The 27,364-nt window shown below is 40.8% G+C and overlaps 1 protein-coding gene across 4 annotated transcripts in view; it reads right to left on the bottom strand.

Moving 5' to 3' along the window:
* Positions 1 to 12,371: 12,371 nt before the first annotated feature.
* Positions 12,372 to 27,364, bottom strand: part of ror1 (receptor tyrosine kinase-like orphan receptor 1) — a 266,618-nt gene continuing 251,625 nt past the window's right edge. For 2 of the 4 annotated variants that reach the window (XM_080195620.1, XM_080195622.1), the window contains exon 9: positions 12,372 to 15,505. In XM_080195620.1, the coding sequence (XP_080051746.1) occupies positions 14,078 to 15,505 (1,428 nt within the window). In that variant the 3' untranslated portion in view covers positions 12,372 to 14,077. The remainder of the gene's footprint in view (positions 15,506 to 27,364) is intronic. The other 2 variants (XM_080195623.1, XM_080195621.1) reach the window with 2 other exon arrangements.

Here is a 27,364-nt window from a genome sequence, read left to right on the forward strand (position 1 = left end):
CGAGACCTGGTAACTTGCATCCTAGGGTTTTAAAGGAGATAAGTTCAGAAATAGTGCATGCATTAATTTTGATTTTCTACAATTCCTCAGATTTCTAGAACAGTTCTCAGGGCTAGAACGTAAGAAACAAAAAAACCTGCTAATTAAGAAAGGAGGGACATATAAATCGGGAACTATACACCATTCACCTAACAACAGTTATAGGTAGAATGCTAGGATCTATTATTTTCTGACAATCATCTGGCCAGTCATGGATTAGGTACACTTAAGCTTGCAGCGTTCAGAATTAATGGAATGAAATTGAAGACTACATCAGAGCAAATAGCACATGTAGTGAATAATTTTATGGGAATGAGTGTTATTGAATTCAATACTGAGGGTGAAATTTAGCAAGTCAACAATGGCAGAGATGTCATGGTGAATGGGAGGACAGAGATGAAGGATTTAGCCAGCAATTTTAAATATTATTACGAGAGCTGAAGGAAATTTCTGAGGATGGATGGTTATGTTGGGTCATTGGGGAAAGTTAGGGTGATGTCAGTGACAAGAAAGGCAGGGAAATAGCCACACAAAGCTTGTTGATGATCAAATTGTTAGAGTGAAAAGATGTTGATATCAAGATGAATGAATGAGTGGGAGAATGTGCATAATGAGTGTGATTGAGTGAGGATAGACATTGCAGATAAAAGATTTCCTAAGTTTCTGAAAAAGATCATCTAACAAACCTCACCTTCTAATCAAGGGACAGAAAACCGTCTCACTGGCATCCACCTGCAGCCCTTAAGCAGCTCCTGTTGGCTGACATACAAAGTTCCATTGTAAGACTCTTATGCAGGAATCAATTGTTGCTTCAATCTTCATTGTTTCCACACCAAAGCAACGATTGTAGAAATGGTCTGATCATTATGAGCTACTGGACCAAACAGACTATGTAAATGTGGTTAACAAAAACATTTTAAGGTTGAAAAATGTGTTGAAGCTAGCACACATAATAATATAAGAGTTGTGTTTGCAGAAGGTCAAGACAAGGGGACAATATTAAGAGTTGCACGACCATTAAGAAGAACACACAGAACGGCCACATAAAAGTTGAATGAATTCCAACATGAAGCTATTAGAATTTAACAAGGCATTGGAATTATAAACAAACTGCAATGCAAATCAAGCTAATTTATAATTTATAGGATAGATAAACTCTTTTGCATTGTTGGAATCATCATTTAAAAACATTTTTGTACATCAGTGAAATCGCTGCCGAAGGGTACCCAATGACAACAGTGAAAACCATTTTGATCTCTAAAACTCAAAATTGTCTTTTGAATGTTATATGGGAAAAAACTAAGAACATTTTAAAATAGGAATATCAAACATGTCAATAACTTGGTGGATAAACACACCATTCAGTGTGAAGCTTTATTGTACAAAGCAGGAAATTCTGGAATATCAAAACTAATGCATCCACTATCTCTGAAGTATTTTCTTTAAACCCGAGGCTGCAAGCTATCAGGTCCCAGGGGATTTGTCACCATTCAATCCCATTGTCTGTGCTGAATTAGTTGATATTAGCAGGAGGTGTAATGAATTATTGCAAGTCTTATTGCCCATGGGTCAAGGGGGGAACATCACTTAGTGCTCCTAATCGCTATCCAGTAACCTGTATTGGAAAGTATACCTTTTTAATAATTCATGAGATGTGAGTGCTGTTGGCAACACCAGCATTTGTTGCCCTTAAAGCAGGTTTGATCTGATTTGATTTATTATTGTCACATGTATTAACATACAGGGAAAAGTATTGTTTCTTGAGCGCTATACAGACAAAACATACTGTTCATAGAGAAGGAAACGGGAGCGTGCAGAATGTAGTGTATGAGGCTTTCTTAAATGGCTGCAGTCCATGTACATCCACAGTTTGTTAGGGAGGTACATCCAGGTTTCTGAGCTAGTGGCAGTGAAGGAACTGTTTCAAGTCAGGATGGTGTGTAAGTTGGAGGGGAATATGTAGGCGATGGTGTTCCTGTATGCATACTCCTTTGTTTTTGAAGTGTTGGAATTTGTGGGTTTGGAAAGTGCTGTTAAAGAAGTTGTGGTGAATTGCTGAAGTGCGTCTTGTAGGTGGTATACTTTGCTGCCACTGCTCATCATTGATGGAGTGACTGAACAAATGGGAGCTAGTTAAATGGGCTGCTTTATCTTGGATGGTATTGAGCTTCTCAGGAGTTGTCAGAGATGCACCCATTCAGGCAAGTGGAAAGTATCCCATCTGCTGACAGCCAGCCCACCTACTGATAGTGATGATTCCCTCTCCACCCACCTCACTCCCTCTCACACTACCCACAGCCTATATTGCTCCTCTCCCCCACATCATTATTCATGTCTGGCCTGGGATCCAGTTATGATCCTGGGTCTCGGGTGGGTATTGTACTGGCAGCAGCCACCAGGGTATCAAACCATTCAATAGAGCTTTTGACGTCAGATTTGCTGGCAGCTCCCTCTGGGTGAGAAATAAATTCTCCCAAGGGTGGAAGAAAGAGGACAATTTCTCCAGCCAAGCAGGTCTGGATGCAAGTGGCAAAAGGAGTGAGTAGTACAAGTGTGGTTCCTCCAATCTGGAGACAGAGGATCCAGGATGGGAAAGATGAGTGGTTTAACACTTTCAGGTGTCAACCCCCATATTCTGACCTGCCCAGCATTCTCCCCCACAACACTCCAACTCATCAGAAGAATCAACTTGCAAATTCACTCATTCCACTCTCTGCAGGCACTTCACATCCCCACCTAAACAGCTAACATCCACATTCACCTTCATCTTCATCCTATTGCCCTCCACAACTAAAGTCTTTTCCTCCTCTCCACGCAAGAAATTACGAATACTCACTCAGAGCTCTCTGCTTCCTGTCCTTGTGGTAGAAGCAGGACACAACCTGGTGAAAGGCCGATACCTGGGTGGGGGAGGGGAAGGGTGAGACAGGGTGTGGCCCTTCAATGACATTGCCTTGTTGGTCACTCAATGTGTGCCTACCTGTTCCACTGGGAAAGAACTCTTGTTCCACTGCGGATGTCAGCAGTGACCTGGCACAAGATAATTCTAATTGGCTGTTTCATAACCTTAAGAACACATTGTTAATGTCAGGGTGTAAGTCAACCTTTGATGCCTTGAAAAATCTCTCCAAAAATGGCGGTCACCTTATACGCAGAATATAAAAGTGAAACACTGCAGTGGGTGTGGGTTATTGCCATTTTGAAAAGTTATCTGCTTTGGATGCAATGATTCGGTGTGTCTTAAACTCTTGCACCACATTCCCTCTCGCTTCCTTGATTGCTTACTCCCAGATATAAGATGCCAGTGGTAAAACATGTATTTATGGGAGAACAATTGAGGCTGACTGCTAATGTGGCTAACATTTGTCATGGCTGAAGAGGAGGATTAACTCACATGCCTCGTATATGCAAAATTACTTCTGGGGCCAGGAAAATGTGATTGTCTTATATGCTAGATTGACTTGTATGTAACGATTCACAGTATTGTACAGATCTAAGGGAGTTCCCAGCTTGCCTTCAGTCCTGCCCTGGAAGAGGGTGGGTGGTGTTGAAATGTTGACCCATAATTAGTTCCAGGGGATTTGACTGCCCCCACCTCCCACCATATGCAAACACATCTCTTGTTGCCTGGGAAAAGTTCCCTCATGGTTTCACGAAGCTTCTCTCATCCTTCCTCACCAATTCATTAATCATTGCTTCATCAGCTACTTAAAAATAACTGATGTGAGCCTCCCTAACCCCAGTGAACTGCAAGGTGATGACATGTATTTTATGTGCAGTGATTGCAAGAACTAAACAGGACAGGAAGCAACAAATAAGACTAGATTCCATTTTATCTAATGGAGCCATCAGTACCTTTAAAATAAAACTAATTTTAATTGCATTTGTTGTTTGCTAAGTGCTGCAAATTTGTGGCTTTCTACTCCTCCAACCTGCTCTCCTCATTTTCTCACCTCATAAAAATGCTGCCTCTATTTCTAGTTGAGACTTGCAAAAGTGGCTATTCTTCATCATTGAGTAAGAGGGAATGTTGGGAACGCTTTTAACTATGGATTATGGAAGGACCCAGAGATGGGGGACTTCACAGCCAAGCTTGATGCTGTCAATTCTTGACACAATTCAACACGTGTTGATGGATAAAGTTTAAAGTTTTAGTTTACTTATTAACGTTACAAGTAAGCTTATATTAAAACTGCGATGAGGTCACTGTGAAAATTTCCTAGTCGCCACACTCCAATATCTGTTCAGGTACAGAGGGAGAATTTAGCACGGCCATTGTCCCTAACCAGCACGTCTTTGGACTGTGGGAGGAAACTGGGGCACCCGGAGAGGAAACCCACGTAGACACAGGGAGAATGTGCAGACTTCTTACAGTCAGTGACCCCAAGGCAGGAATTGAACCCGAGTCCCTGGCGCTGTGAGGCAGCAGTGTTAACCACTGTGCCACCATGCTGCCATTAAATAGTGATCAGGACTGGGGAATCCTGACAAGTTTTTGTCATCGCCAGCTCAGGCAGACTGTAGCCAAATATGTCATCCTTAACAGCATAAACCAGGAATTGAACCTGAGATCTTCTGGAATACATGGCCCAGTCAAATGATAATGAGAAAATGTGTGTTCAGTTCATGTTGAAATTAAGTTCAAATCAGGGAGCAAATCTTTGGTTGTGTTTCAGAAACATAATCAAAAGAAATTTATGGTTGCCCCTGACCCCAAACTCTCATTAAAGCTATTTCCATATATAATGTTGCGTAGTCTGTCTGGACAAATGCAAGACCTGATGTAATTCTGCTTTATGCAAGTTAAATAAATCACTCAAATTAAAGTAGCTATTTGAGGACTGCTAAAGCTCATCTGAAATGTTATTAATGAGATTGGTCAACCTTTTGGATAATAATCTTATTCAAAAGTTTCAAGTTAGGAAACTGTTGAGTTCAAGTCCAGGAGAACATTTAAGTTTATACTCCAGTAAGTTTGTACCCCAGTACGGAGTCAGAGCTTCTGACTTTCGGCAGAGGCCCTGTCTACCCTCTCAAATGGACATTAAAGATCGCGCAATGCTATTTCAAAAAAGAGCAGAATTATTCCTGGTAACTTGACCAAAATCTATCCCTCAATCGAAACTGCAAAAACTGATTATTTGGTTACGCTTGTCTAGTTGTTTGTGGGGCTTAGTGAGAGAAAATGAGCTGTGTTTCCTGTTTCAAAACAATGATTACACTTTTGAGGTTTTTCATTGGCTGGTAAATGATTTGAGATACCTAATGTAATTAACAGTGCTATTTAAATGCCAGTCTTTTTAACATTTTTCAGTATTCCCAGGATTTCTGGCAATTTAGGATATCTAGGTTGAAGATGCTGATTTGACTATTGTCTTGCTTTGTGACCACCATAACAAGCTTAAGCTATTTTCTCTAACCTTTCTGCTAATAAGTTATCATTCTAATTGATATATTAGGTAAATTGTGGTGCGTGGAAAACAAAATAGCACTAAATAGCACCTCTATAGCACTTTCTGATGTTAGTAATTTCACAATTAAGTGCGCTCGCAACAACTTTTCTTTAACGTGTACAAATCAGTCGTGTCTGATCCCCAGTGATGTAGCACTCCAGCTAAGTAGGATAACAGCTACCCAAGAGATTGTTTTCATGTCCTTACCTCCTTTCCTGAAGGTGGTTAACTCATCACTGGAATACAGATGCACAGGTGCTGGCTTCCATCTGGAATTTTGTTCAGCAATTGCTTTATTCATGTGTGATTCTGTACAGAAAGTGTTGGCAGGATATTTCAAAGTATAGGGAAACATAATTGTGTCCAATCTTGTCCTCATTTGACATTCTCATCAGGTACTGGGGAATAATCTATTCAGGCCAATTCTCTGCCTCTCCAAGCCTCCACTAATCCAGGTGTTTAGTGCCTGAACATCATCCATAGTAAATGAAAATATTTAAACAAGGATCTTTCTACACCAGATGTTGCCTTTATTTGATTATTTCTGATGCTTTCCCTTCTGAATTTTATTTAAATTTTTGAGACTGAATGCACAGGTTTCTTTAATTCCCATGGTTTGCTCGCCATCCTGAGACTTGATGCATAACGTAGTCACATCGACTCTCAGAAGCCCACTGCCATTTCATGTTCAATTGAGCCCTTCCTTGGAAGGAAGGAAGTACTGCCTTGGAGAGCATTTGGCCAACCTCCAACCCATCCTAGCACAGCACTGCAATGACTAAAAGAGAGACTGCAGTATTCTACCTGGTGTCAGGAAGTAGGCAGGGGTGTGGGGAGGGGGAGGTTTTGAACAGGTCGGTGCCCCAAATCTGTAGGGGCCTTCAGATTTAGGTGCACTCCCATAGCCACTCCCCCCCAGCCCCACCCCCTGCAACTTCCTGCCTGAGATGGAGAATTGTTTCTTTCTCCATTTCCCACCCTGCACTGACCTCTGCCCCCCAGCCAAAAAATACAGGCTGGGCAGGAATAGGCTCTTAAGTGACCATAAGGTTGTCATTTAAGGTCTTAATAGGGGAAAGGATGGGTTTGTCGCTTGAGTCCCTATCCTCCCAACTGTGAAATTGCATCTGAGTTGAGACAGACCTGGGGGAAATCCTGACAATGCAATGTTATACTTCCCCTGCCTCAGAATCTGCCTGGGGTGGCAGAGGGAGCAGTGTAAAATTCTGTCTCATTGTTTTAGAGATTTAACCTCAACATCCTAAATGCAGATTAAATTTCATATTGGGGATTTAATCCCACTGTATTATGTATTTATAAAAACAAATTTTCATAAGAACATTATCAGTACATTTGTTTTTCAAAATTCACTTTTGCCTTCCTTTTACATTTCCTGCCAAAATTGTGCATTGTTTTCACATTTTTGGAACCTTGTGGTTTGATTTGAACAAAAACAACAGTTGAATTAGCTTTATTCCAAAAACATACAAATAACTAAGGTCTGCTGCTGTATTGAGTGGGGCAAAACCTAAAATATCTACAACTGAATGGTGTCAGTTTTCATGTGTTATTAACTGGTGGAGCAGATCCATGTTTTCTTTGAACACCTGAGTTTATCCTCTTGAAATAAATAGAATGGACACGGGGCAGTTCTAAATGAGTGGGCAATCTACTCTGACAGTTCACCATTGCCAGTGAAGCTGAAATCTGACCCATCTCTCCACCTTTTCCCCTCACCACCTCATTTTTTAAGCCTCCCATTCTCTTATTGTCTTTGCATGTCTCCATTTATTTATTATTCTAATAGAAAATGAACAAATAGATTCCAATAGAAATAGTAAATTGAATTCCAGTACAATTACGTTGCAATAACCAAGATTGTCATTCTTCATGCAGTGAAGAGGGAAAAAAATTATGGAGGCAGCTGGAAGTTCCAGATGTTGGTGACCAGTAGTAAATCAACGGGCCTTTCAGCTCCCCAGTGTTCAGTCACAAAGCTTGCAGGAGGCAGACCTGTGCCTGAACTGTGAAAATGAGGTTTATGCAGGAGAAATGTGGTCAGCTGCATTTTCCTCATTTACCTCATTTACATTTATTCTTTCATTCTCTCAAGTCTATATCACACTCTTTAAATGCCGCTAAACATGGCACTTTACTGATTGGTACCTTTTTTTAATGCTCAGTGAGCAATGTGGTTTTATTGCCTTCATTTTGGATTAGAATAGTGGTAGAAGGAACTTTCAACATTTCTAGAGAATGTCTACATTAGTTGCCATCTGCTTTGTTTTATTGATTACTGTTTGCTGTCATTTTTTTCATTAACCGTCTTCAGAATCTTTGGCAGTTTTCGATCCTATTGCTATTTAATATTTGGTATGTTCCCGTTGTCATTTGTGTCTTCTTAACATTTGGACCAACCAGTTGCAAATGTGATATGTGCTTTCCAAAATGGGCACAGGCAAAGACTGGTCACAAGACCTTAGTTAGAACACATTTTTCTCCCTGGCTCCCCAAAAGCGCATCATTTTTGGGGAACTAGCTGTCTCTACATTTCTCCTACTCAAGGCTCTTTACGTAGCTCAGGCATAAGCCTAACTACTTGCTGGCCTTGAACACTGGGGAGCTGAAAAGGCCTGCTGGTAGGCTACTGGTTACCAACAACTGGATCTTCTGTCTGATATTTCCTCTTCATTGAGGAAGAATGACAATTTTGATTATTGTAATGCATTTGTATTGAAATTCAATTAACTATTAGTATTAGAATTTGTTGCCTACTTTGTATTATATTTAAACTGCAATTATGATTACTTTTTGTGAGGTCGCAAAGTTTCCCTTAGGGTACATCAAAGTGCTCTGATCATGTGAAAGGTGTGGGAAAGTTAGGCATATGCAAAGACGTTACAAAGGAAGTGTTTACATAGTTCAAAATTATGTGGAAGCAATGGGAATCAGGGATTGATTGAGAGGAATAGGCTAGAGAGGAAATAGAGGTAATGAGAATTAGAAAAGGTAAATGAAAATTAAAAACATAATTTGATCCAAAATCATTCTGAAGGAAGCTTGGACATTTTAAAGCAAGTGCTTGATTCAGAGAATGCTCATAAGGAGACTTGGGTGGAATTTTCAATTTTTGAACTAAGGGCCCGATTTTACCATCACCCATTTTTGAGTGTGAAAACTTGGTAAAGTTGGGCATGAAGTGAGTGGCACGATGAGTGCCTGCCTCCCCCTTTACTAAGGCTCGGAAATGGCCATGGTCGGGACCATGCTCGAACGGACATGAGGCCATTTAAATACATTTGTGTGTATTTAAATTGATTTAATGGGCTGCACGCCCAACCTTACCAGCACTTCATCCTTTACCACCGCATTCGCCCATTCAAAATTGGCGCAAAAAAGACCTGCTCCATTAAAGTCCGATCCAGGCGCTCCAGTTAGTGAGGAGGTAGTTACCTAGCGTCCAACGGCTCTCTGCTTGAGATTGGTGGGTAGGGGGGGTATCCGCTGCCACTCTGCCTGAGATCAGTGAGGGGGATGGTGGGGGGGGGGGGCCACAGCCAGTCTGCCTGAGATCAGTGGCAGGGAAGGGGGGGTCTGCTGCCACTCTGCCTGAGATCAGTGGGGTGGGGGTGGGGGGGGCACAATTAGTCTGGGTGATGGGGGTTGAGGAGATAAGAGGGTCAGTAATGTTGGGGAGGTGGAGCAATGTCTTTCAGGGCCAGGGGAGGCATTATCCTGTCTGGGAGTGATGTGGTGCGGGAGCAGCATGGAACAGAGGTAAATTGTACCTACTAGATTTTTGGTCTATTAAAGTTAATGTACTAAAGTCATTGGGATATATATTACCTACCCCTGTAGGCAGGGTTTTGATAGCTCCATCACCTTTCCACCCATACCTACTAACGCTATCAACCTTACATGATTTAGGTTCTTACTGTGAACAAGCCAAATAGCTCACCATAGCGAATAACTCATCTGGATTAACCTTCCGAATCTCCTTTGTAATCTTGAAAAATTCAATTTTCAGCTCATTTCAAAATCTTGTCAAAGAAGCCAAGGCTAAGTACTTTATCTTTTTGTTAACACAGAATCCTGTTGCCTATACTCACCTTGCCTGCTTATCTCTGAGCAATAATGATATTCCTATGATGTGCGATCAGAACAGTACTTCATATGAAGACTCACATTCTATGATTCAAATACCCATTGCTTGTAATGTAGAATACAACTTAACTGTTTTACACATTTCCCTTGCTAAGACAAACTTATATTTAATTTGTACTTGTTGCTGCAGGCAAGTACTGGGCCAATGGTTTAAGGGAATGGTCTTGATAAATATTATTCATTGTGATACATTATAAAATTCTCATCAGTAAGTTCAAATCCCCTAGTGTCTCACATCTCCATCTTGGTAACCTTCTCCATTCCTTCTACCCTCAAAGACCTCTGTGTTCCTTGAAATCTGACCTCTTTTGCATTCACCATTCCTTCCATCATTAGCGACAATGTCTTCGACGGTCCAGGTTTGAAGCTCCAAAATTCCCTCCCTATGTTTCTTAACTTTTACTTCTTGGACGACAGAGTGGAGAAATAATTCCTGTTACAATATAACTACATTGCATATAGGCCATTCCATTGATGCCTGCCTTCTGATTGTGAGCATATCAGTAAGGCTGTGTCCTAGTAAAATGGAGGGTGGCACAGTGGTTAGCACTGCTGCCTCACAGTGCCAAGGACCAAAGATTCAACTCCAACATTGGATGACTGTGTGGAAATTGCACATTCGCACCGTGTCTGTGTGGTTTCCTCTGCATGCTTTGATTTCCTCCCATAGTCCAAAGATGTGTAGGTTTGGTTGATTCTAAATTGTCCCTTAATGTCAGGGGGGATTAGCAGGGTAAATATGTGAGGTTACGGGGATAAGGCCTGGGTGAGATTGTTGCTGGTGCAGGCTTGTTGGACTGAATGGCTTCCTTCTGCACTGTATGGATTCTATGACTTTTGAAACCTACCTCTTTAATCAGAGTTTAATCACCCCTCCCAAAATATCCTTTTTCAGCTCAGTATTCATTTTTTTCTAGATATACAACTGCCACCTCCCCAGGACAATTTTCTTTCTATGTTAAATGTGTTTTATAAATGGTTGTTGCACCAATTGTCTCTGTCCTATTTAACTCAGCTTTTTAATGGATTCAGTTGTTCCTCTAGTGAGAAAGCATGGGACAAGGATTATGATTTGCTGCAAGCAAAACTTTTTTACCCTTCTCTCTTCTGCCCTGAAGGCAGACAGGGGTACACATTCACAATGGTAAAGAACCATAGGTGTCAGTAACCATCTCTGGCCATTCTTCATATGTAATTCTTAGCGGATATTAGCAAGCTATCATAGACAAGGACTGCCCAAAGTATGGATTTTTTCAAACATTAAATTATGAACAGGGAATGGAGATTAAGGCTAACCTTTCTCCTTGTCCAAAAACCCTAAAGCCAATTCTAACAAATCATTATCATAAAATGTTACAGCATAGGAACAGGTCATTCAGCTTATCTGAGCCAATGGGTTTTTTGCCCCCCATATAAGCCACTTAGTTCAGTCCTATGCTCCTGTTCACTCCCCATACCCTTTAATACTTATAATCTGCATATGGCTAATTCATTTTTAAAGAAATTTACGGACTCTACTTAAGCAAGATCTACGGTGGAGAAGTCCTCTTTCTAACCAGTCTGCTGGTGAAGAAAGTGGGGGCAATTTTACCACAGTGTGAAAACAGGAGAATTTCAGAGCTGTATTTTGGGTGAGTTTAAATAGTCTATCTTCTGCATGAGAAAAACAGCAGAAACAGTTTCTCATCTGTAGAGGCAAGGGGCAAGGCTTAAGTCGCCCAAAAGCTGGCTGAGAGCAACAGAGGGCACCATTAGGCATGTGCAGGTCTCTAGCAACAGACACCTGTCACTCAGCCTCTGCCTCTTTCAGCCAGCCTCTCTGCCTAAACAAAGCAACGCCCCAGCTATCGTGTGGGCTCGTGGCCTATTGCGACCACCACCACCCCCCCCGCCCCCAACCAGTCTGGACCAATTGACCCTGCAACCCCTCTACCCACCCAGCCTGACCTTCCCTCCCTGCTTCCTTTCCTCCACGATTGGCTGGCTGCCCAACCCAACACCCCACCCCCCACCCGCCAATTGCTGGCCTGATGTCCCCATCATCCCCCTCCCTCCCCTGCACCGATCCCTGATGCAGAATGTGCAGCGATTCCCCATCTCTCTCCCCCTACCAATGTACAGCATTCCCCCGCTTCCACCAATAACCAGGCAGTTCCTGGTCAGGCCCTGCCTCCTGGTCACACTCCCCTTGGAACTGACTAAGTCCACCTTGTCCTTGACCTTCCTGGGGGACCTCAATGGCCTCCAGTTCTACTGGCGAGGCCATCATGACTGGTCCCAGGCTTGTTGAATCTATGCAAAATAACATTTAAATATATTTAAATAAATTATTCAGCCTCTCGCCCATTTCCGGCACGAGGCTGATTGTGCTGGATATCCGATGCTGGTAAGATCGCGAGAGGTGAAAAATTAGGCATGAACTTGATTTTCTGTCTCTCGTGATCTTTCCGGCTTGTACAGCCCATCGGCTGACCGGATGCAATGGTAAGATTGCCCTGTTTTCTCTAGTTCCTTACATAGATTTGGGATTGAACCAGTGCCTTTCCAGGCCGGTATGATTCAGCAACATAAGAGTTAATTTGCTCCCTCAGACTTTGGAGAAGTTCACATTTTAAGCATAGCATTCATCAGGTTATGAGGTTACAAAAAAATTCTACTAATCATGTCACTAGTGTTAATGCAGCAGTAAAATACACCAAGGATACAATGCAGGGATGTATTTGAAATTCTTCATACAAAACAGTTTAAAAAAAAAACATTTGTGCAAAAACATTTGTGGAGAAATAAGTCCTGTTACAATAATAACCACATTGAGTATGAGCCATTCCATTGATATCTGCTTTCTGGTCACAAACATATCAATAAGGCTGTGTCCTAGTAAAATATACATACAACAAATATTCAAAATTAAAACAAGAATAAAGCACACCTCATCACAAATTATTTGTAGGAAGTGGTTTTGAAAATGAAAACATCTGCCAGAAGGACAAATGGAACTGCGAGTTGGAATTGCTAGTCTAGTCATGTTTCCATTCTAAAAAAAAATTATACATCCTTAGTGGCTGCGTGAATGGCAGCTCACTTACTCAAGCAACATAAAAAAAGTGTCCAGTTCTTCATAATGGAACAAGTCGATGTTCATCTGGATCATGCTTTTAGCCAGATGTTTAGATACGTGAGATTAAGGACAAATTTCCCTCAACGTGTTTTATGAAAGGCTGCAATATTCTCTCACATTGTACTATCTGAAGGAAAGCACTCACAATCCCTCTACTCCCTCGGTTCATTCAGCAAGTCTAACTGCTCAACACAAAGATATCTCCCCGATAAGAAAAGTTGATTGTCATCTCAAAGCTTGCATTTTGGACCAATTTATATTAAATAGTTGCATAGCAACAAATATAAGTGAAATTTAAACTTGCTATTTATATAAATTTAAAATTCTAATTTAAAATGCATCTTAAACTAGATATATGTTACACTCGTAATCCTTTACCATGTTACCATTTTTTTTAAACCAGAACCTGTGCATTTCTTAAGAGTCCAATTTTTGGTAAAAGAAAGCTTAAACAACTGTGCAGTTCAGAGTCCTGCTTCCAAAAGGAATTATTGTTGTAAGCGTTGACTTCAAAGAAAGTCTGCACAATTTTATTTGTTCTTGCACTTCGTTAGAAATTTAGGCTTTCCCATGAAATATCACCTGTTGCAGGGATGTAACTTCTTTCACCAAACCACATACATTAATCACTTATGGTTATGTGATGATTCTTCTTGTGGAACAACAAATATCTGAAAAAGATCATTAATTTAAAAAAAATCAGTATAGTTCTCTCAATGATCTAATGGGAAAAGGCACTATCCAGTATTTAAAGACTTGAAGCTTCTTTACTATTCTCATCCAGGCCTAAAGCTGGGACACTACAACTGCGCTCAGCTCAGCAAGAGAGGAAACAAATAGTAATTGTGGTACTTGCTCTGATCACCATTCAGTGTTTGTTTGAGTGTGTATGTGCGTGCATGCGTGTGAACATCACTTGAGGACATATACCACAGTGTGATGATCTCCTCAATTGTCAAACAGCACACTGACACAGGGCACAGGCATACCCATGATGAGTGGCCACTTAAAAGAGCCACTGGAAGGCTGTTGGTATCTGTGATGCACAGCCCCAAAAAAAATTAGCACCTTTGGGATAAGGAGGCAGAAAAATAAGGGGAAAAAATTGCTTGCTGCAATGGCGCAGAAACCCATTCACAGTTTGGTCGGGATCAGGATTGTAGGTGGCTGACAGATTGGATCAAAGCTTCACTTATGTGATGTCGTGTATATAAGTCTTCTTTTCATTCCCTATTTTCTTTCTAAAATTAGATTATACTCAATTATAAAAATTGTTTAAACAAGTTCTAAGAATATATATATATTACAATTCTGCTCTAATAACAGATTCATTTGCCAACTGGCCATCACTGTCCCCCAGTAGTGTTGTCTGTATTGGATCAAGTTGCATTGTTTTATGGGACAGATGTGCAAAGATTGGCACGCTAGTTCCACTAGGATGACTTGACATGGATAGATGATGAGATAGCAATGGAGTGTTTGCATCATGATTTGATCCGGAGGAAGGTAAGCTTGTCACATGACCAGTGCTTGTTGATCCACTCCCGCTACTGGGTGACCGGCTCTTTGGTGGTGGACCATGTGGAATCATTCTTGGTGGCCCTTGTTGATAATGGGTAGCTGGGTAGGCAGCATACCCTGCAGGTACAGGATAACTGTTAACTTGGATGAATCTCTGATGCTGGGCTATTGATGGACCAATTATGCCTCCGATTTGGGCCTGGGGTAGGCCCTGTGCTTGATATATGTGTATAGGATACCTTGGGTTACTGAGATTACTAACCGGACTTGCACTAAGAGATGTCGTCTGGGTTGTGGCATTCCCTCCAGATGGCGTTGTAGAACTGGTATGACTTGATAGCCCTTCCCAGGACCTCAGCCTAACATGAATATCCTTAAATCGTGGTCTTCTGGCTGGAATATCATGCCAGGTTTCCGTCATTAGATCATACATTCTAGGAGGGCAATCTTCTGGGCATGGGAGTAACTGCCTCTTCCGTATCATTTCTATTACTTCTTGATTAGAAAATCCGTAATATGGTTGCAGTCCAAAACTAAAAATCTCCCATAAAACCACTCCGAAAGACCAAATATCTGAGTCACTGGAAAACTTTCCAAACAGTATCGCTTCAGGAGGCATCCAGCGAATTGGGAGGAGAGACTTATTTTGCACCCTGTAATAATCAGCTGCATAGATCTCTCTTGAAAGACCAAGATCAGATATCTTCACTCTCAGTTGTTCTCCAATAATAATGTTTCGTGCTGCCAGGTCTTTGTGAACAAAAAAATGGCTTGATAGGTATTCCATTCCTGCTGCTATCTGTATGGAGATGTGCAAAAAGTCTGCGTGGTCCAGGCTAGATTTGACAGTTCCATCTTCATCACTACTGCATCCGACGTCGGAATGGGGTGATCTCATGATGAGAAATTCATGAAGATCACCATGGTTCATGTACTCAAAGAGCATGCACACTGGCTGTTCCTGTGTCACCACCCCAAGGAGGCAAACCACATTGGGATGGTGCAGCTCTGACATCAGAGATGCCTCCTGCTGGAACTCTGCCCACAGCTGGGGGTTACTGAAGTCCTTCAGGGTTTTTATAGCAACGAGTTGGGCATGATCCATCCCTGGTAGGTAAAGATGACCTTTGTAGATTTTTCCAAAGGCACATTCTCCTAATTCTTCCATAAAACGAACAGCAGAAAGAGGCAGCTCCTTAGCTTTACACTGCTGAATGAAAGAAAAACAGAACTTTTAAATTATGGGGTCATGAAGTAAAATATAATTTGAAATAAAATATATGAATCATTCCATTGATATAACGATATTATGATTTTTAAAAAATTCTCATGTATTGTGGTAAATTACTTAATGAGCAATTTGTTTCAAAGTATGCATACAGCTATAAAAAATGAGAAATTTCACCTTAAATAATATTAAAGTTTGCAACAAATATCTCCCCATCATGCTCTAATTGTCTCCCTTCCTTTCCCATTCATTTTGGATACAGCTGCACTGATATCTTGCCAAGTAGCCATTTGTAAATCCGAACAGATTGTGTCACCACGATATTGCATTGCAGAGCCTAAACCTGCCCTCCGCTGATGCCTATGGTAACATCTGCAAACAGAGTCACTGAATAGCAGTCAAAAGTTGGAAAACTTGCTTCAATTTTCCTTTCCCTGGAGCAGAGGCCCCAAGACAACCCCAGATAAAGATCAGCTGCCTCAGCAGAGGCTGCTGGCCTCCAAAGGCCTTGCTAGTCTGTATAACACGATTTAACAACAAGTAATATCTATATCTACTGAGCCATCAAAGGAGGCTGCAATGACTATAACTTTAAACATGAGGTTAAAAGAAAAACAAACCCACATTATTCCATCCTTGACAGCTCAGCCATCAAGAATTGTTGTGTTTGTTAAAACAAAAATTCTGATTTATGTTGAAAACTTCGGAAGTTACATTTTCTCATCTCAGGAAAAGGACATGAACAGCACACAATTTTCCATTCATTTAAATAAACAGAAGGAAAATTGAAGACAATTTCCTGATCTGCACTCTTGGCAGGTTAAGACGCTCTGCCAGGAGTGTGCAGTTGGAAATTTACCCTTATGAAGCTGACGTTTTACTCAGGAATGCCATACCATCAGGAAAAAAAAGCAAGCACAGGCGTTAACCTCTCTTGTGACTGTGTGCCGGTTTTTCCAAAATAGTCCACATAAAACTAACTTGTAATAGATTATTTTTGTTAAAATGAAAAACACATTCTGTGCTTCTTACAGCACCTCATAATTCAGGATCTTGCTTTAGAATACACTGCATACTCTACTACTTAATAAACACCATTAAAATCCTTCCAAAGCTGCAGCAGATTTGAAAAACTAACCCATGCATTGCATGGCGATGGCAGGAAATAAAGTTTCATTATAAATGCACAGATGGTCTGTATTAAGAGCAAATCCTCAAGGGCAAGGTTGTTTTAAGCTGACATACACTATATTATATACCGAGTAATAAAAGAAAATTGACCTCTGCATGACTCTTGGTGGATTTTATTTTTGTCTCTTCGCACCAATACTGGATGACTATCAAAAGAGAAAAGAGGAGCCATAACTTTGGAGATTCAGGACAGCTTACAACACGACAGGAGGCTATAAATCTGCTTGTTTTTGTTTGACAGACTGGTCTTGTACCCAGCCGATCAAACTGTACAGCAAATGTAAGATACACGCTCGGTTCCCAGCCAAGATAAACTGAACCCAGTGGAAGAAAAACAACTGACTCCAGACAGGCCAAATTTCCGCATTTTCTTTCCCTCTTTCTGAAAAAAACACTTATGTTAAGTACCAGGCGAGTCTGGGTTTCATTTACCATCTTTCAAAAAAAGAAACAATTAAAGAGATCATACTCTTTTTTTGTTCCATGGACCTTCCTAAATTGTCTTTTTAAAATATTGAAATATAAAATTTGTTCCCGTGCATGGCTGCAATTAATGAAAGAAAATCTCTTCTCCTCTCTTACCTAACACAGACAAAATAATACTTCTGAACAGCTAATCCTGAGTCCTGTAGGTGAGTGCATGAAGTGGCATAAATCTGAAACCAAAAGACCAGGAAGGAGCTTAGACTTCACTCACAGTGTGTGCGCTGAGTTAGCTGATTTCAGCTGCAGCAACTGTCAGAAGATACAATTACCTTCTGAACTTTACAGCGAGACAGAGGCAGGGGGATGGTGGGGAGTGGGAGCAAAAATCAGTCCAAATGACTGTTCATGATTCAGTTATTTCTACTGGAAAGCATCCTAGTACTAGGTGAGCAGAGGTTCAGGCTTAGCTTGTTGATATGCCTTTGCGTTTCTATTGACTGTTAACGTGAGGTTTGAGTGAGATAGCAGCGGTGCCAAGGAACCATTTCCTAGTACGATTCCAGCCTTTAGGGGAAAGAGTAGAAAAAAGTCCCAAACAAATTACAGATCAATCTCATTCCAACATTTTAAGAGTTAATTAACATTATGGAGGAGGGTTTAACGGTAACAGTCTCCAATAATAAAACAAAGACAAGTTTTGACAAGCCACGGGTTTATAACCAAGGTCAATATTAGATAGACTAGATACAGCTAATGTCGGAATGTGTTTTTTTTTATGGTTCAAGGATAACTTGAGCTTCCTCTCTCCCAGGTTTACCTTTCTCCCCTCTCTGGCCACAGTCGGGTGATCGGAAAACAGGGCAGGCTGGTGGTTCTCAACAACAACCGCACCCTCCCATGCCAGGTCTCTTGGTGGCTCCACTTTGATCAAAAAGACGAGGAAGGTCTCAACCTCAGTTCTAATGGGTAGTATGCTGACCACAACTGGAAACATACCAATAAGGACTCATGAGCTTGGAGGAGAAGTTGCCAAAAGCCTGCCTATGATCCAAAATCTGGAAAATCTCAGCAGGCCTGATAGCATCTGTGGCGAGAGAATGGAGCCAATGTTTTGAGTGCGGATGACCTTCATCAGAGCATCATCCACTCTGACAAAGAGTCATCCAGACTTGAAACATTGGCTCAATAGTAGTGATCATAATATGATTGAGTTTTACATTCAGTTTGAGGGAGAGCAGAGTGGGGCTAAGACTAGTACTTTAAATTTAAGTAAGGGCACCAATGAGGGCATGAAAGCATGGCCGGTTAAAGTGAACTAGCATGTAAGGTTAAAGGATAGGGCAATAGAGATGCAGTGGCATTTAAAAGGATATTTCAGTATACATACAATAAATACATTCCGCAGAGAAAGAAAAATTCCAAGGCAGATCCTTAAACTTTAAAAAGTAAAAAATAGTATCAAACTTAAAGAATAAACACATAGTTATGCAAAAATGGACAACAGGTCAGAAGATTGGACATAATTCAAAAAAATCAGAACATGACTAAAAAATTAGTAAAGAGGGAACATTAAAATATGAGGGAAAGCTAGCTAGAAATATAAAGGTAGTAAGAATGTTGATAGATGCTTAAAAAAAGGAGTTAACAAAGTGAATATTGATACTATAGAAAGTGAGTCTGGGGAATTAATAATGGAAAATAAAGAGATAGCAGATTAATTGAACCATTATTTTGCATCGGTCTCCAATGTAGAGGTCAAGTAATATCTCCCAAATAGCTGTATATCAGGAAATGGAAGGGAAAGAAGAACTCTGGAAAACTACGTTCATCAGAGAAGTGATACTGAGGAAGTTGTTGGAGCTGTGGGTTGACACAAGTCCCTGGGTCCTGATAAACTTCATCCTGAGGCCTTAAAAGAAATGGCTACTGAGATGGCTGATCTGTTCACTTTACTTTTCCAAATTCGCTGGATCTGGGAATGGTTCTGTGACGTAGAAAAACAGTGACTGTAACTCCTTTATTCAAAAGGGATGAAGACAGAAAGCAGGTCACTATGGCAGTAACATCTGCCATAGAGAAAATATATTAAGAAGTCTCACAACACCAGGTTAAAGTCCAACAGGTTTATTTGGCAGCACAAGCCACTAGCTTTCGGAGTGCTGCTCCTTCATCAGGTAAATAGGAATTCTGTTCACAAACAGGGCATATAAAGACACAAACTCAATTTATAAAAGAATGGTTGGACTGCGAGTCTTTACGTGTAGTCAAGTCTTAAAGGTACAGACAATATGAGTGAAGAGAGGGTTAAGCACAAGTTAAAGAGGTGTGTATTGTCTCCAGCCAGGACAGTTAGTGAGATTTTGCAAGCTCAGGCAAGTCGTGGGAGTTACATATAGTGTGACATGAACCCAAGATCCCAGTTGAGGTCATCCTCATATGTGCGGAACTTGGCTATCAGTCTTGCTCAACAAATCTGTGTTGTCGTGTGTCATGAAGGCCGCCTTGAAGAACGCTTACCCAAAGATCAGAAGCCAAATGCCTGTGACTGCTAAAGTGTTCCCCAACAGTAAGAGAACACTTTTGCCTGGTGATTGTCGAGCGGTGTTCATTCATCCATTGTCGTAGTGCCTGCATGGTCTCCCCAGTGTACCATGCCTGGGGACATCCTTTCTTCTTGAAGATCCTCTTCACTTGAGCTGGCAGTTTGCGGATGTCCCCAGGCATGGTACATTGGGGAGACCATGCAGACGCTACGACAACGGATGAATGAACACCACACAACAATCACCAGGCAAGAGTGTTCTCTTTCTGTTGGGGAACACTTCAGCAGTCATGGGCATTTGGCCTCTGATCATGGGGTAAGCGTTCTCCAAGGTGGCCTTCACGCCATATGACACACAACAACGCAGATTCGCTGAGCCAAGACTGATAGCCAAGCTCTGCACGCATGAGGATGGCCTCAGCCGGGATCTTGTGTTCATGTCACACTATCTGTAACCCCCACGACTTGCATGGGCTTGCAAAATCTCACTAACTGTCCTGGCTGGAGCCAATACACATCTCTTTTACCTATGCTTAACCCTCTCTCCACTCACATTGTACCTTAAAGACTTGATTACTTGCAAAGCCTCGCATTCCAACCATTATTTTGTAAATTGAGTTTGTGTCTTTATATGTCCCATTTGTGAACAGAACTCCCACTTACCTGATGAAGGAACAGAGCTCCAAAAGCTAGTGGCTTGTGCTACCAAATAAGCCTTTTGGACTTTAACCTGATGTTGTGAGACTTCTTACTGTGTCCAGTCCAACACTGGCATCTCCACATCATAGACAAAATTTCACAGGGAAGAGATTATCATATCAGGGCACTTGGTAAACTTCAAGGTAAGCACAGTCCACTTGGTTTTATGAATGGAACAGTCATGCTAAAAAAATTATAGGTGATGGTCATTAGGTCAGAACTCTCAAATTACTCTGCATGGAAAGTTAGCAACAGTTTCGGTGTCATTAGAAAGTACTTTATAAGTGGAACAGAGAAATTGGTTCAGGGGTAAAGATGGTTTAAGCATGACCAAATTTCCATACAAAGGAATGGGGTAAAGAAGATTGAACAGTAGATGTATAACAGGCTAAATTTCAATGCAAACATATTAAGAACAATGTTCAGTCAATTATTAGACCTTATAGGGCTGGAGATAGTAAAGAAAGACACTCCTGACAGGGGAAAAAAAAAACGAAGTTGGCTTTAATGTTTGAAGGAGAAATGAGTGGAGCTTCTTTGCTAAGATTGTTAAGATTAGTGTCGGAGGAGATATGTGGGTTAAAATAATTATCTTTCTCTTCTGAAGAATTAATGACATGAAGAAAGTAGATGAAAAAGAGGATTCACAAAAATTACGAGAAACAGATTTGGTTTGTTATGGCAAATTAGGGAAACAGATGGTTTCTATTCAATAGAGAAATATTCAATTTGATTTTGCTTGACAATAAATTTGAAATATGGATAATTACTATTAGCTGCTCAAAAGAGACAATTGATGAATTTACTGTAGTGAAGGAAAGACATTTGTAGCCACAGCAGATGTGTTTGATAGTGTAAAGGAATGAGGGCAAACAGTTGAGATGTCAAAGTCAACATACAAACATAACCTGTTAAAGATTGCAAGTTGGAATGGCAAGTCTAATGGGAATTGGAATGGAGAAGATGATTCAACTTAAGTATTGAGTGATTATGACATTATTGGAAGGATCATCTGGAAGATGGCATGCTTCTGATGTTAGGAAGCTGAATTGAGACTGCGAAATGACTGGGGTCACTGATATTAATGATGGCAATGTGTTAATACAACTCATTCTCAAACAACAAGCATCAGGAATTATCACAAGTCAAATCCCAGAATGTTTGAAAAAGTATGCAATATAAATGTCAAGTTAATAACATTTTGATGTATGCTCTTTGGTTAAATACTTGCAATACTCTTCCAGCAAGGACTGGGATGTGCCCAGACTAGCGGGAAAGAAAGAAAGCCTTTCCTGTGTTACTTCAGCATCCAAATTCCTTTCTAGACCAAAAAACTTTGAGAAAGGGTGTTGAGAATACTCACTCACAGTCAGGTGGAAAAAAACAGCACTTCTGGCATCTTTCAGGAGAATTGCAAGGACATAGGTCAACATTTGTACTGTGTTTTGTGACAATGAGATTACAAATATTGGATGAAAGATCAGGCTTTGATGATCAGACATGGCTGTGATACTCCATATGGTGGGATTGCACTTCTTCACATACTGTTTAGACTTACTTGGGTTAGTGAAGAGTAGAATCAAACCAGGTGGCCCAGGAGGATATACATTATGTAGTTTTGAAGAGCCAGGTGGTCTGTTTCTATGTTGTACTATTCTGTGATTGAGTTACGATGGGCTGCTGTTCCTTAGAAGTCCTCAGGCTGCTTGTGCCTTAGCAAGAGTCAAGGCGTTCAGGAGAAGAAAACATGAGCAACAAATTTACCTAATTTGGCTTCCAAAAAAGGGTAGTGTTCTCGCTCACATTTTAGAGTTGCAGCACCAAGTAATTGTCTGATACTGATTTGTACCAGCAATCCTTCACAAATTCTTAATTGCAGCTGCATTGAACATTTTTCAGATAACTGAATTTTCTGTGTGGTTTTGGGGTGCGGGGGGAGCAGGGGTGCAGCTGGAGAAAGGGAAATTACTATCACTTCTCAGTTAAACAAAGGCAGCACACAATACCCAAACAAAGATACAAAAAAACTTATAAAATAGGGACTCAATAACGATATCCATAATAGCGTCTGCTCTTTGTTGTGTTTTTCATGTGGTGAATAAAATGGTTACTGCACCAAAACCTTTATGTACATATGATAACACCTATCTATGGTAATGCACAGTGTAGCAACATATTTATCCAAACATCCCCCTTTTCATAAAAAAGAATACATGTGCTATCATTTTCAAATTACTCCACATCAATAGTTTGTTCCAATTTCATCTGTCTTTGCACACAAATGCACACACAGATCTAAAATGTTCAGGTCTTTTATGGGACACATATGAATTGTTGTTTGCTGTTCATCTGATATCTGCTAGTATCTGGGATGACATTGCTGCTCTAGAGAATGTCATTACCTCGATGAATGTTGCTGTTGTGGAAATTGTTGCTGCTGATCCATTGCATCTATTGTGAAACAGTTAATCTCTGGGTCTGATGCTCAATCACTTCCTTGCCAGGTTGGCAAAATCAGATCTGCTGTGAGGGAGCAGCTTCTGCATATGGATGTCAGTGGCTATGAAGACAGATCTGGTCATTCACTTTCACTGTGTACAACTGAGGTGACAACTTCTCTACACATGTCCCAAGTTGCCACATGGATTGATTTTTGTTAAGAATGTTGGCACTTGCCAACTCTCAGCTCTGAAGATGGTAGCTTTCTGTCATTTCACTTTGATTTTGTCACTCAGTCCTGTTACTACTTCTGGCCTCTGTAGTTTTTTTAAAAATGTTATTGGACGAGTTGTTTGCATGCAGCATGACATTAGTTACTGAAATGGTCTACTTTCCCTGCCTCCAGTAGGTGTGTAGCTCCATTTTTAAGATTGTCTTGTACACAGTCTGTGCTGGATCTACTTGACTTTTTGATGCTCCCTTTGGCAATTTTTCAGGCAGCCTCAGCTGGGGATAGTGTGGAGATGATTTGGTGCATTTCTCAATCTTTCTTGAAGTGTCTGAATTTTTCATTAATGAACTGAGGGTCATTGTCACTCATCGCAATGTACAGAACGTCAATGTCTTTTGGCACTCTACAATCTCACTGGCAATCATTAACATCAGCTGGTCTAGCTCCCAGTACTCTAAATATTAGTTAACTGTGATGAGATAATCAGTTCCAGTGAGGGGCACAAGGTCTACATCCATGGTCTGTTTGGATGTCTTGAGCAATTCTTTAACTTGCTCAGTTCCTTGTTCATTACAAGCACTGCATTGGCCACGTGGTCCCTTGATTTAATTATGTTCGGCCAGTAGAGCACTGCTCTTGTTTTCCTCACGCTCAACTTAATTCCTTGATGGTTTGCGCAAATACACCTCAATATCTATTTTTCCAACTCTTTAGAGGTAATAAGTGGGATTTTCCAGCTGCGCTCACCTCAAAACCATGAAATGCAGTCTGAGGTCAATGGATCTTTCCATAGTCTGCCCCTTGCTTGCTATGATTCCTGTGACAGGCGGAACAGGAAACTTGTTTTCCTCACACTCAATGTCTCAATGTCTGTGGAGCTCATGATGTTGCATGTAGTGCCAGTGTTTATCTGACACTTCACATTAACTTGATGCTCTCCTCTGCAGTCATCATTTCAGTGGTAACAAACTTTTTTTTTTACTTCAGGGTTTGAAGACACCAACCTGTTCGCTTTTGGGTTTAGTGTGATTTGTTGCAATCATTGTTCAGCGTCTTTTCAGCAACCCACTTTATATAGTTAGCTATTCTTCTTCCACCAAAAAAAACTGACATGCACAGTAGTTCAGCTTCTCGTAGTTAGAGCATCGCTTTCCCTATACTGGGCATGATTCCTTTTACTTTCTGTGGTATCCTCCACAGTATTTACATCCAGTACTCCGGCCTTGATTTTTCCACTGGTCCATCTATAACTTTTCCTTTCTTTCCTACGTTGACGTGTGCTTGGAAGGCTTGGGCTGTTCACCAGTGTAATGCAAAACCTCCTCAGTTCCCCCATTTATATTTTTCAGTTGATAATCAGTCAGTCTTGAGCTTCTGTACATGTTAGTAGCTTCCTTGAGAGTTAAGTTGCTCTTCTCTCAGCAGATGGCTCTCTTGTTCCTCAGACAATCCTATTTTTGATGAGGTCATCCTTCAGTTGTGAAAACTCTCAATATTTAGCTAAACATGTCAGTGCAGTCGCATAATGAAAAACATTCCCCCACTCTTTCTGAATTCTAGTGTTAGACACACAGCGTTCATAAATAACAGCAGTAGAGGGCTCAAAGCAGGTCTTCAAGGCCCCCAAAATTTCATTATACTGTTTTTTTCAGCTCCTCGGTGAGATCTAGGGTACAATAGAGCTTGTATCACTCCTTTGCTATCACTAAGACAAAACTGCAATCTCGTAATTCTGCCACTGAGACCGCAAGAGTTGCCAATTCCCTCTCAAACCTCTCTTCTTGTCCCTCAGAATATATACTGGAAAATTCAAGGCTATAATGACTCAACCAGCTGTTGCCGCCCTGTACAACTTTGTAGTCCATAGTTTTAATTATTCTCTGATGTTCTCTGGCTCCCGTACAACTCTCAAAATCCGGCTGCACACCCCTGACACCATATTCCACGTGGTGGGTAAAATGGTTACTGCCCTAAAACCTGAATTTACAAATGATGTCATCTGAGGTCACATGACTATGGCAACCCACACAGTACGAAGGTATTCACCCAAACATCCTGTCAGGTTGCACAACATAGATATCATTATTGGATGACTCCCTTTCACATCAGCAATGACATGTAGGAAATTTAAAAGTAAAAGTTGTCTGGATAATTTATATTGGCAGAGATTAATTGATTTATGTTGCAGCCATAATAATACAAGTGTTGATCCAAAATCTCAACACACAGAGACTTGCTTAAAACCATGTTATATTATTGAAACATAATACTTAACCATTAGGATCAGATCCATCTTATAGAAGTTCCTTTCAGATTGCTTGCTGACTATTTTTCTTTGGAAAAATGCCACAGCAATATTAATCTGACACTCAACTGCTTGCATGTGAGTGAGTGACCACACAGCGAGAATGATTTTCATCTCAAGCAAAACAGAACTGGGCATACAACCCAGGCCCACACAGGAAGAGCAGCTCCCCCCCGCCCCTCCACCCCCACCCCCGCTACCTGGGAATGCATACTTCCCCCATTCTGTTTGCATTTCAACTTAATTGCACTATTGTCTGAACTTTTAATAGTACTCCATGATACACAGCCAGCAAATATTTTTATACTAGAATTTTTTCAGATGAATTCTGTCAGGCAAAGTCAGCCATAGTTTGCTTTTTAAAGTTTTGGTTAATTATGCATACAATGCGCAGTCTATTTCATCACCACTTGAGAAGTGGAATTTTTTTGAATTTTGGGCTGATCAAGGTGAGGGATGGCAGGACTGGGAAAAGGGACTCCTTCTCAATTCCACAATTCAGTGTCCGTATCGAGCGTTCCTGGGTCAAGTCTAGTGCAAGTTGGATTCCGAGTAGAGTGCATGTCAGCCATTCCCCAGAGGCAGCTCACGGATGAAGCAAGTGAGGCACTAGAATGGTGTGTGTACAGATGCATGAGCAGTTGATGCACAGGAGTCCCAGCTCCTGCTCTGATCAAATAATGCAAGGAAGGCAGCACAGTCCATAGCTTAAAGGACGGCATTGTATGGTGGCTGTTTAAAGTGGGTCAGCAATTAGGGACAGTGCAGCGTGCAACCAGCTGCTTATGTAAGAACCAATCGTCCATATCAAAGAAGTGCTGCATATGATAAATATAGATAAACATAGCTCACCAACTTTCCTTGGAATAGACTGACAGTGTATCAGTGAGTTATACAGAGCTGAAACATATCAGCTTTGAGGGTTAATTGAACTTGGCCTGAGCAAAGGCACCTGTGCTTCATATGACCTTTAGTATTTCGTGATAGCAGAGATGCTATCAGTCAGCATTGTCATTCTTGATTGCTGCAAGACAATTCATGTGACTGGACATTAGGAGCGACCAGGCTTTGCACCCAGCTGCAACGATCCCCCTCAGCAGTTAAACTGCAGTCAAAGTTCAAGAATGAAGAATGCCCAGCAGGATGACACAAAATTCTGGCAGCACTTGTGAAACTATATTCCAACAGCGAGGGAAGAAAGTTGAAAAAAAAACCTAAAAATGTCCAATTATTCCAAGATACTGCAGAGTACTGTCCAATTACTGTTCAATTCTGCACAGTATTGCCAATGCACTGTCCCATAGAGGGTCACTTTTAAGGTAATCAGGATAACAATTTCATTAATCAAACATATCCATTCCATTGTATTTATATGTGTTCAATTAAACTGAGGAAAATGATACTAATTAATTTATTACAATTCTTACATCATACAAGTATTTATAATTCTGAGCAACATGGTAGATAATAGGTTATCTACCAAGAGGCCAAAATGGCCTCCTTCTGCACTGTAGGGTTTCTACGACTTTATGATTCTATTAATTGACTGATAAACAACAGTGCTTTTTTAAAAAAATATGTTCCCATTATTTTATGTTGATTTAGATAGTGATGGGCATCATTTGACAACATACAGTTGAGAGTTTGGAGACTAATAGCTTACATTATGGAGCATAGAGGTCTGCAACTTATCATCCCTGGAAATGCTAAATTCTTTCAAAACGTGACCAACCAGCAATGAACACTAATGGTGTATGAGGCTCATTAAATAGTTTCCAAACAAGATCCAGTTTCAGGAGGCCTTCTCATAATGAGAATGGAAGAATCCATGCAGCATCCCGGCACACAGCATCCATTCGCAATAAATGCTTTGATAAAGACCTTTTGCAAGATCTTTTAAAATTGATCCAGGAGTCCTCACCTCGTTACAGGGTCAAATAATGGGCAAACACTGGCAAGTGCACCTTTGTGAAAGAAAAATCAGTACTATAGATTTCAGGCAAACTG

The sequence above is a fragment of the Carcharhinus amblyrhynchos genome, chromosome 9 (genome assembly GCF_965287045.1).
Source record: "Carcharhinus amblyrhynchos chromosome 9, sCarAmb.v2.hapA, whole genome shotgun sequence".
Taxonomy (NCBI): domain Eukaryota; kingdom Metazoa; phylum Chordata; class Chondrichthyes; order Carcharhiniformes; family Carcharhinidae; genus Carcharhinus; species Carcharhinus amblyrhynchos.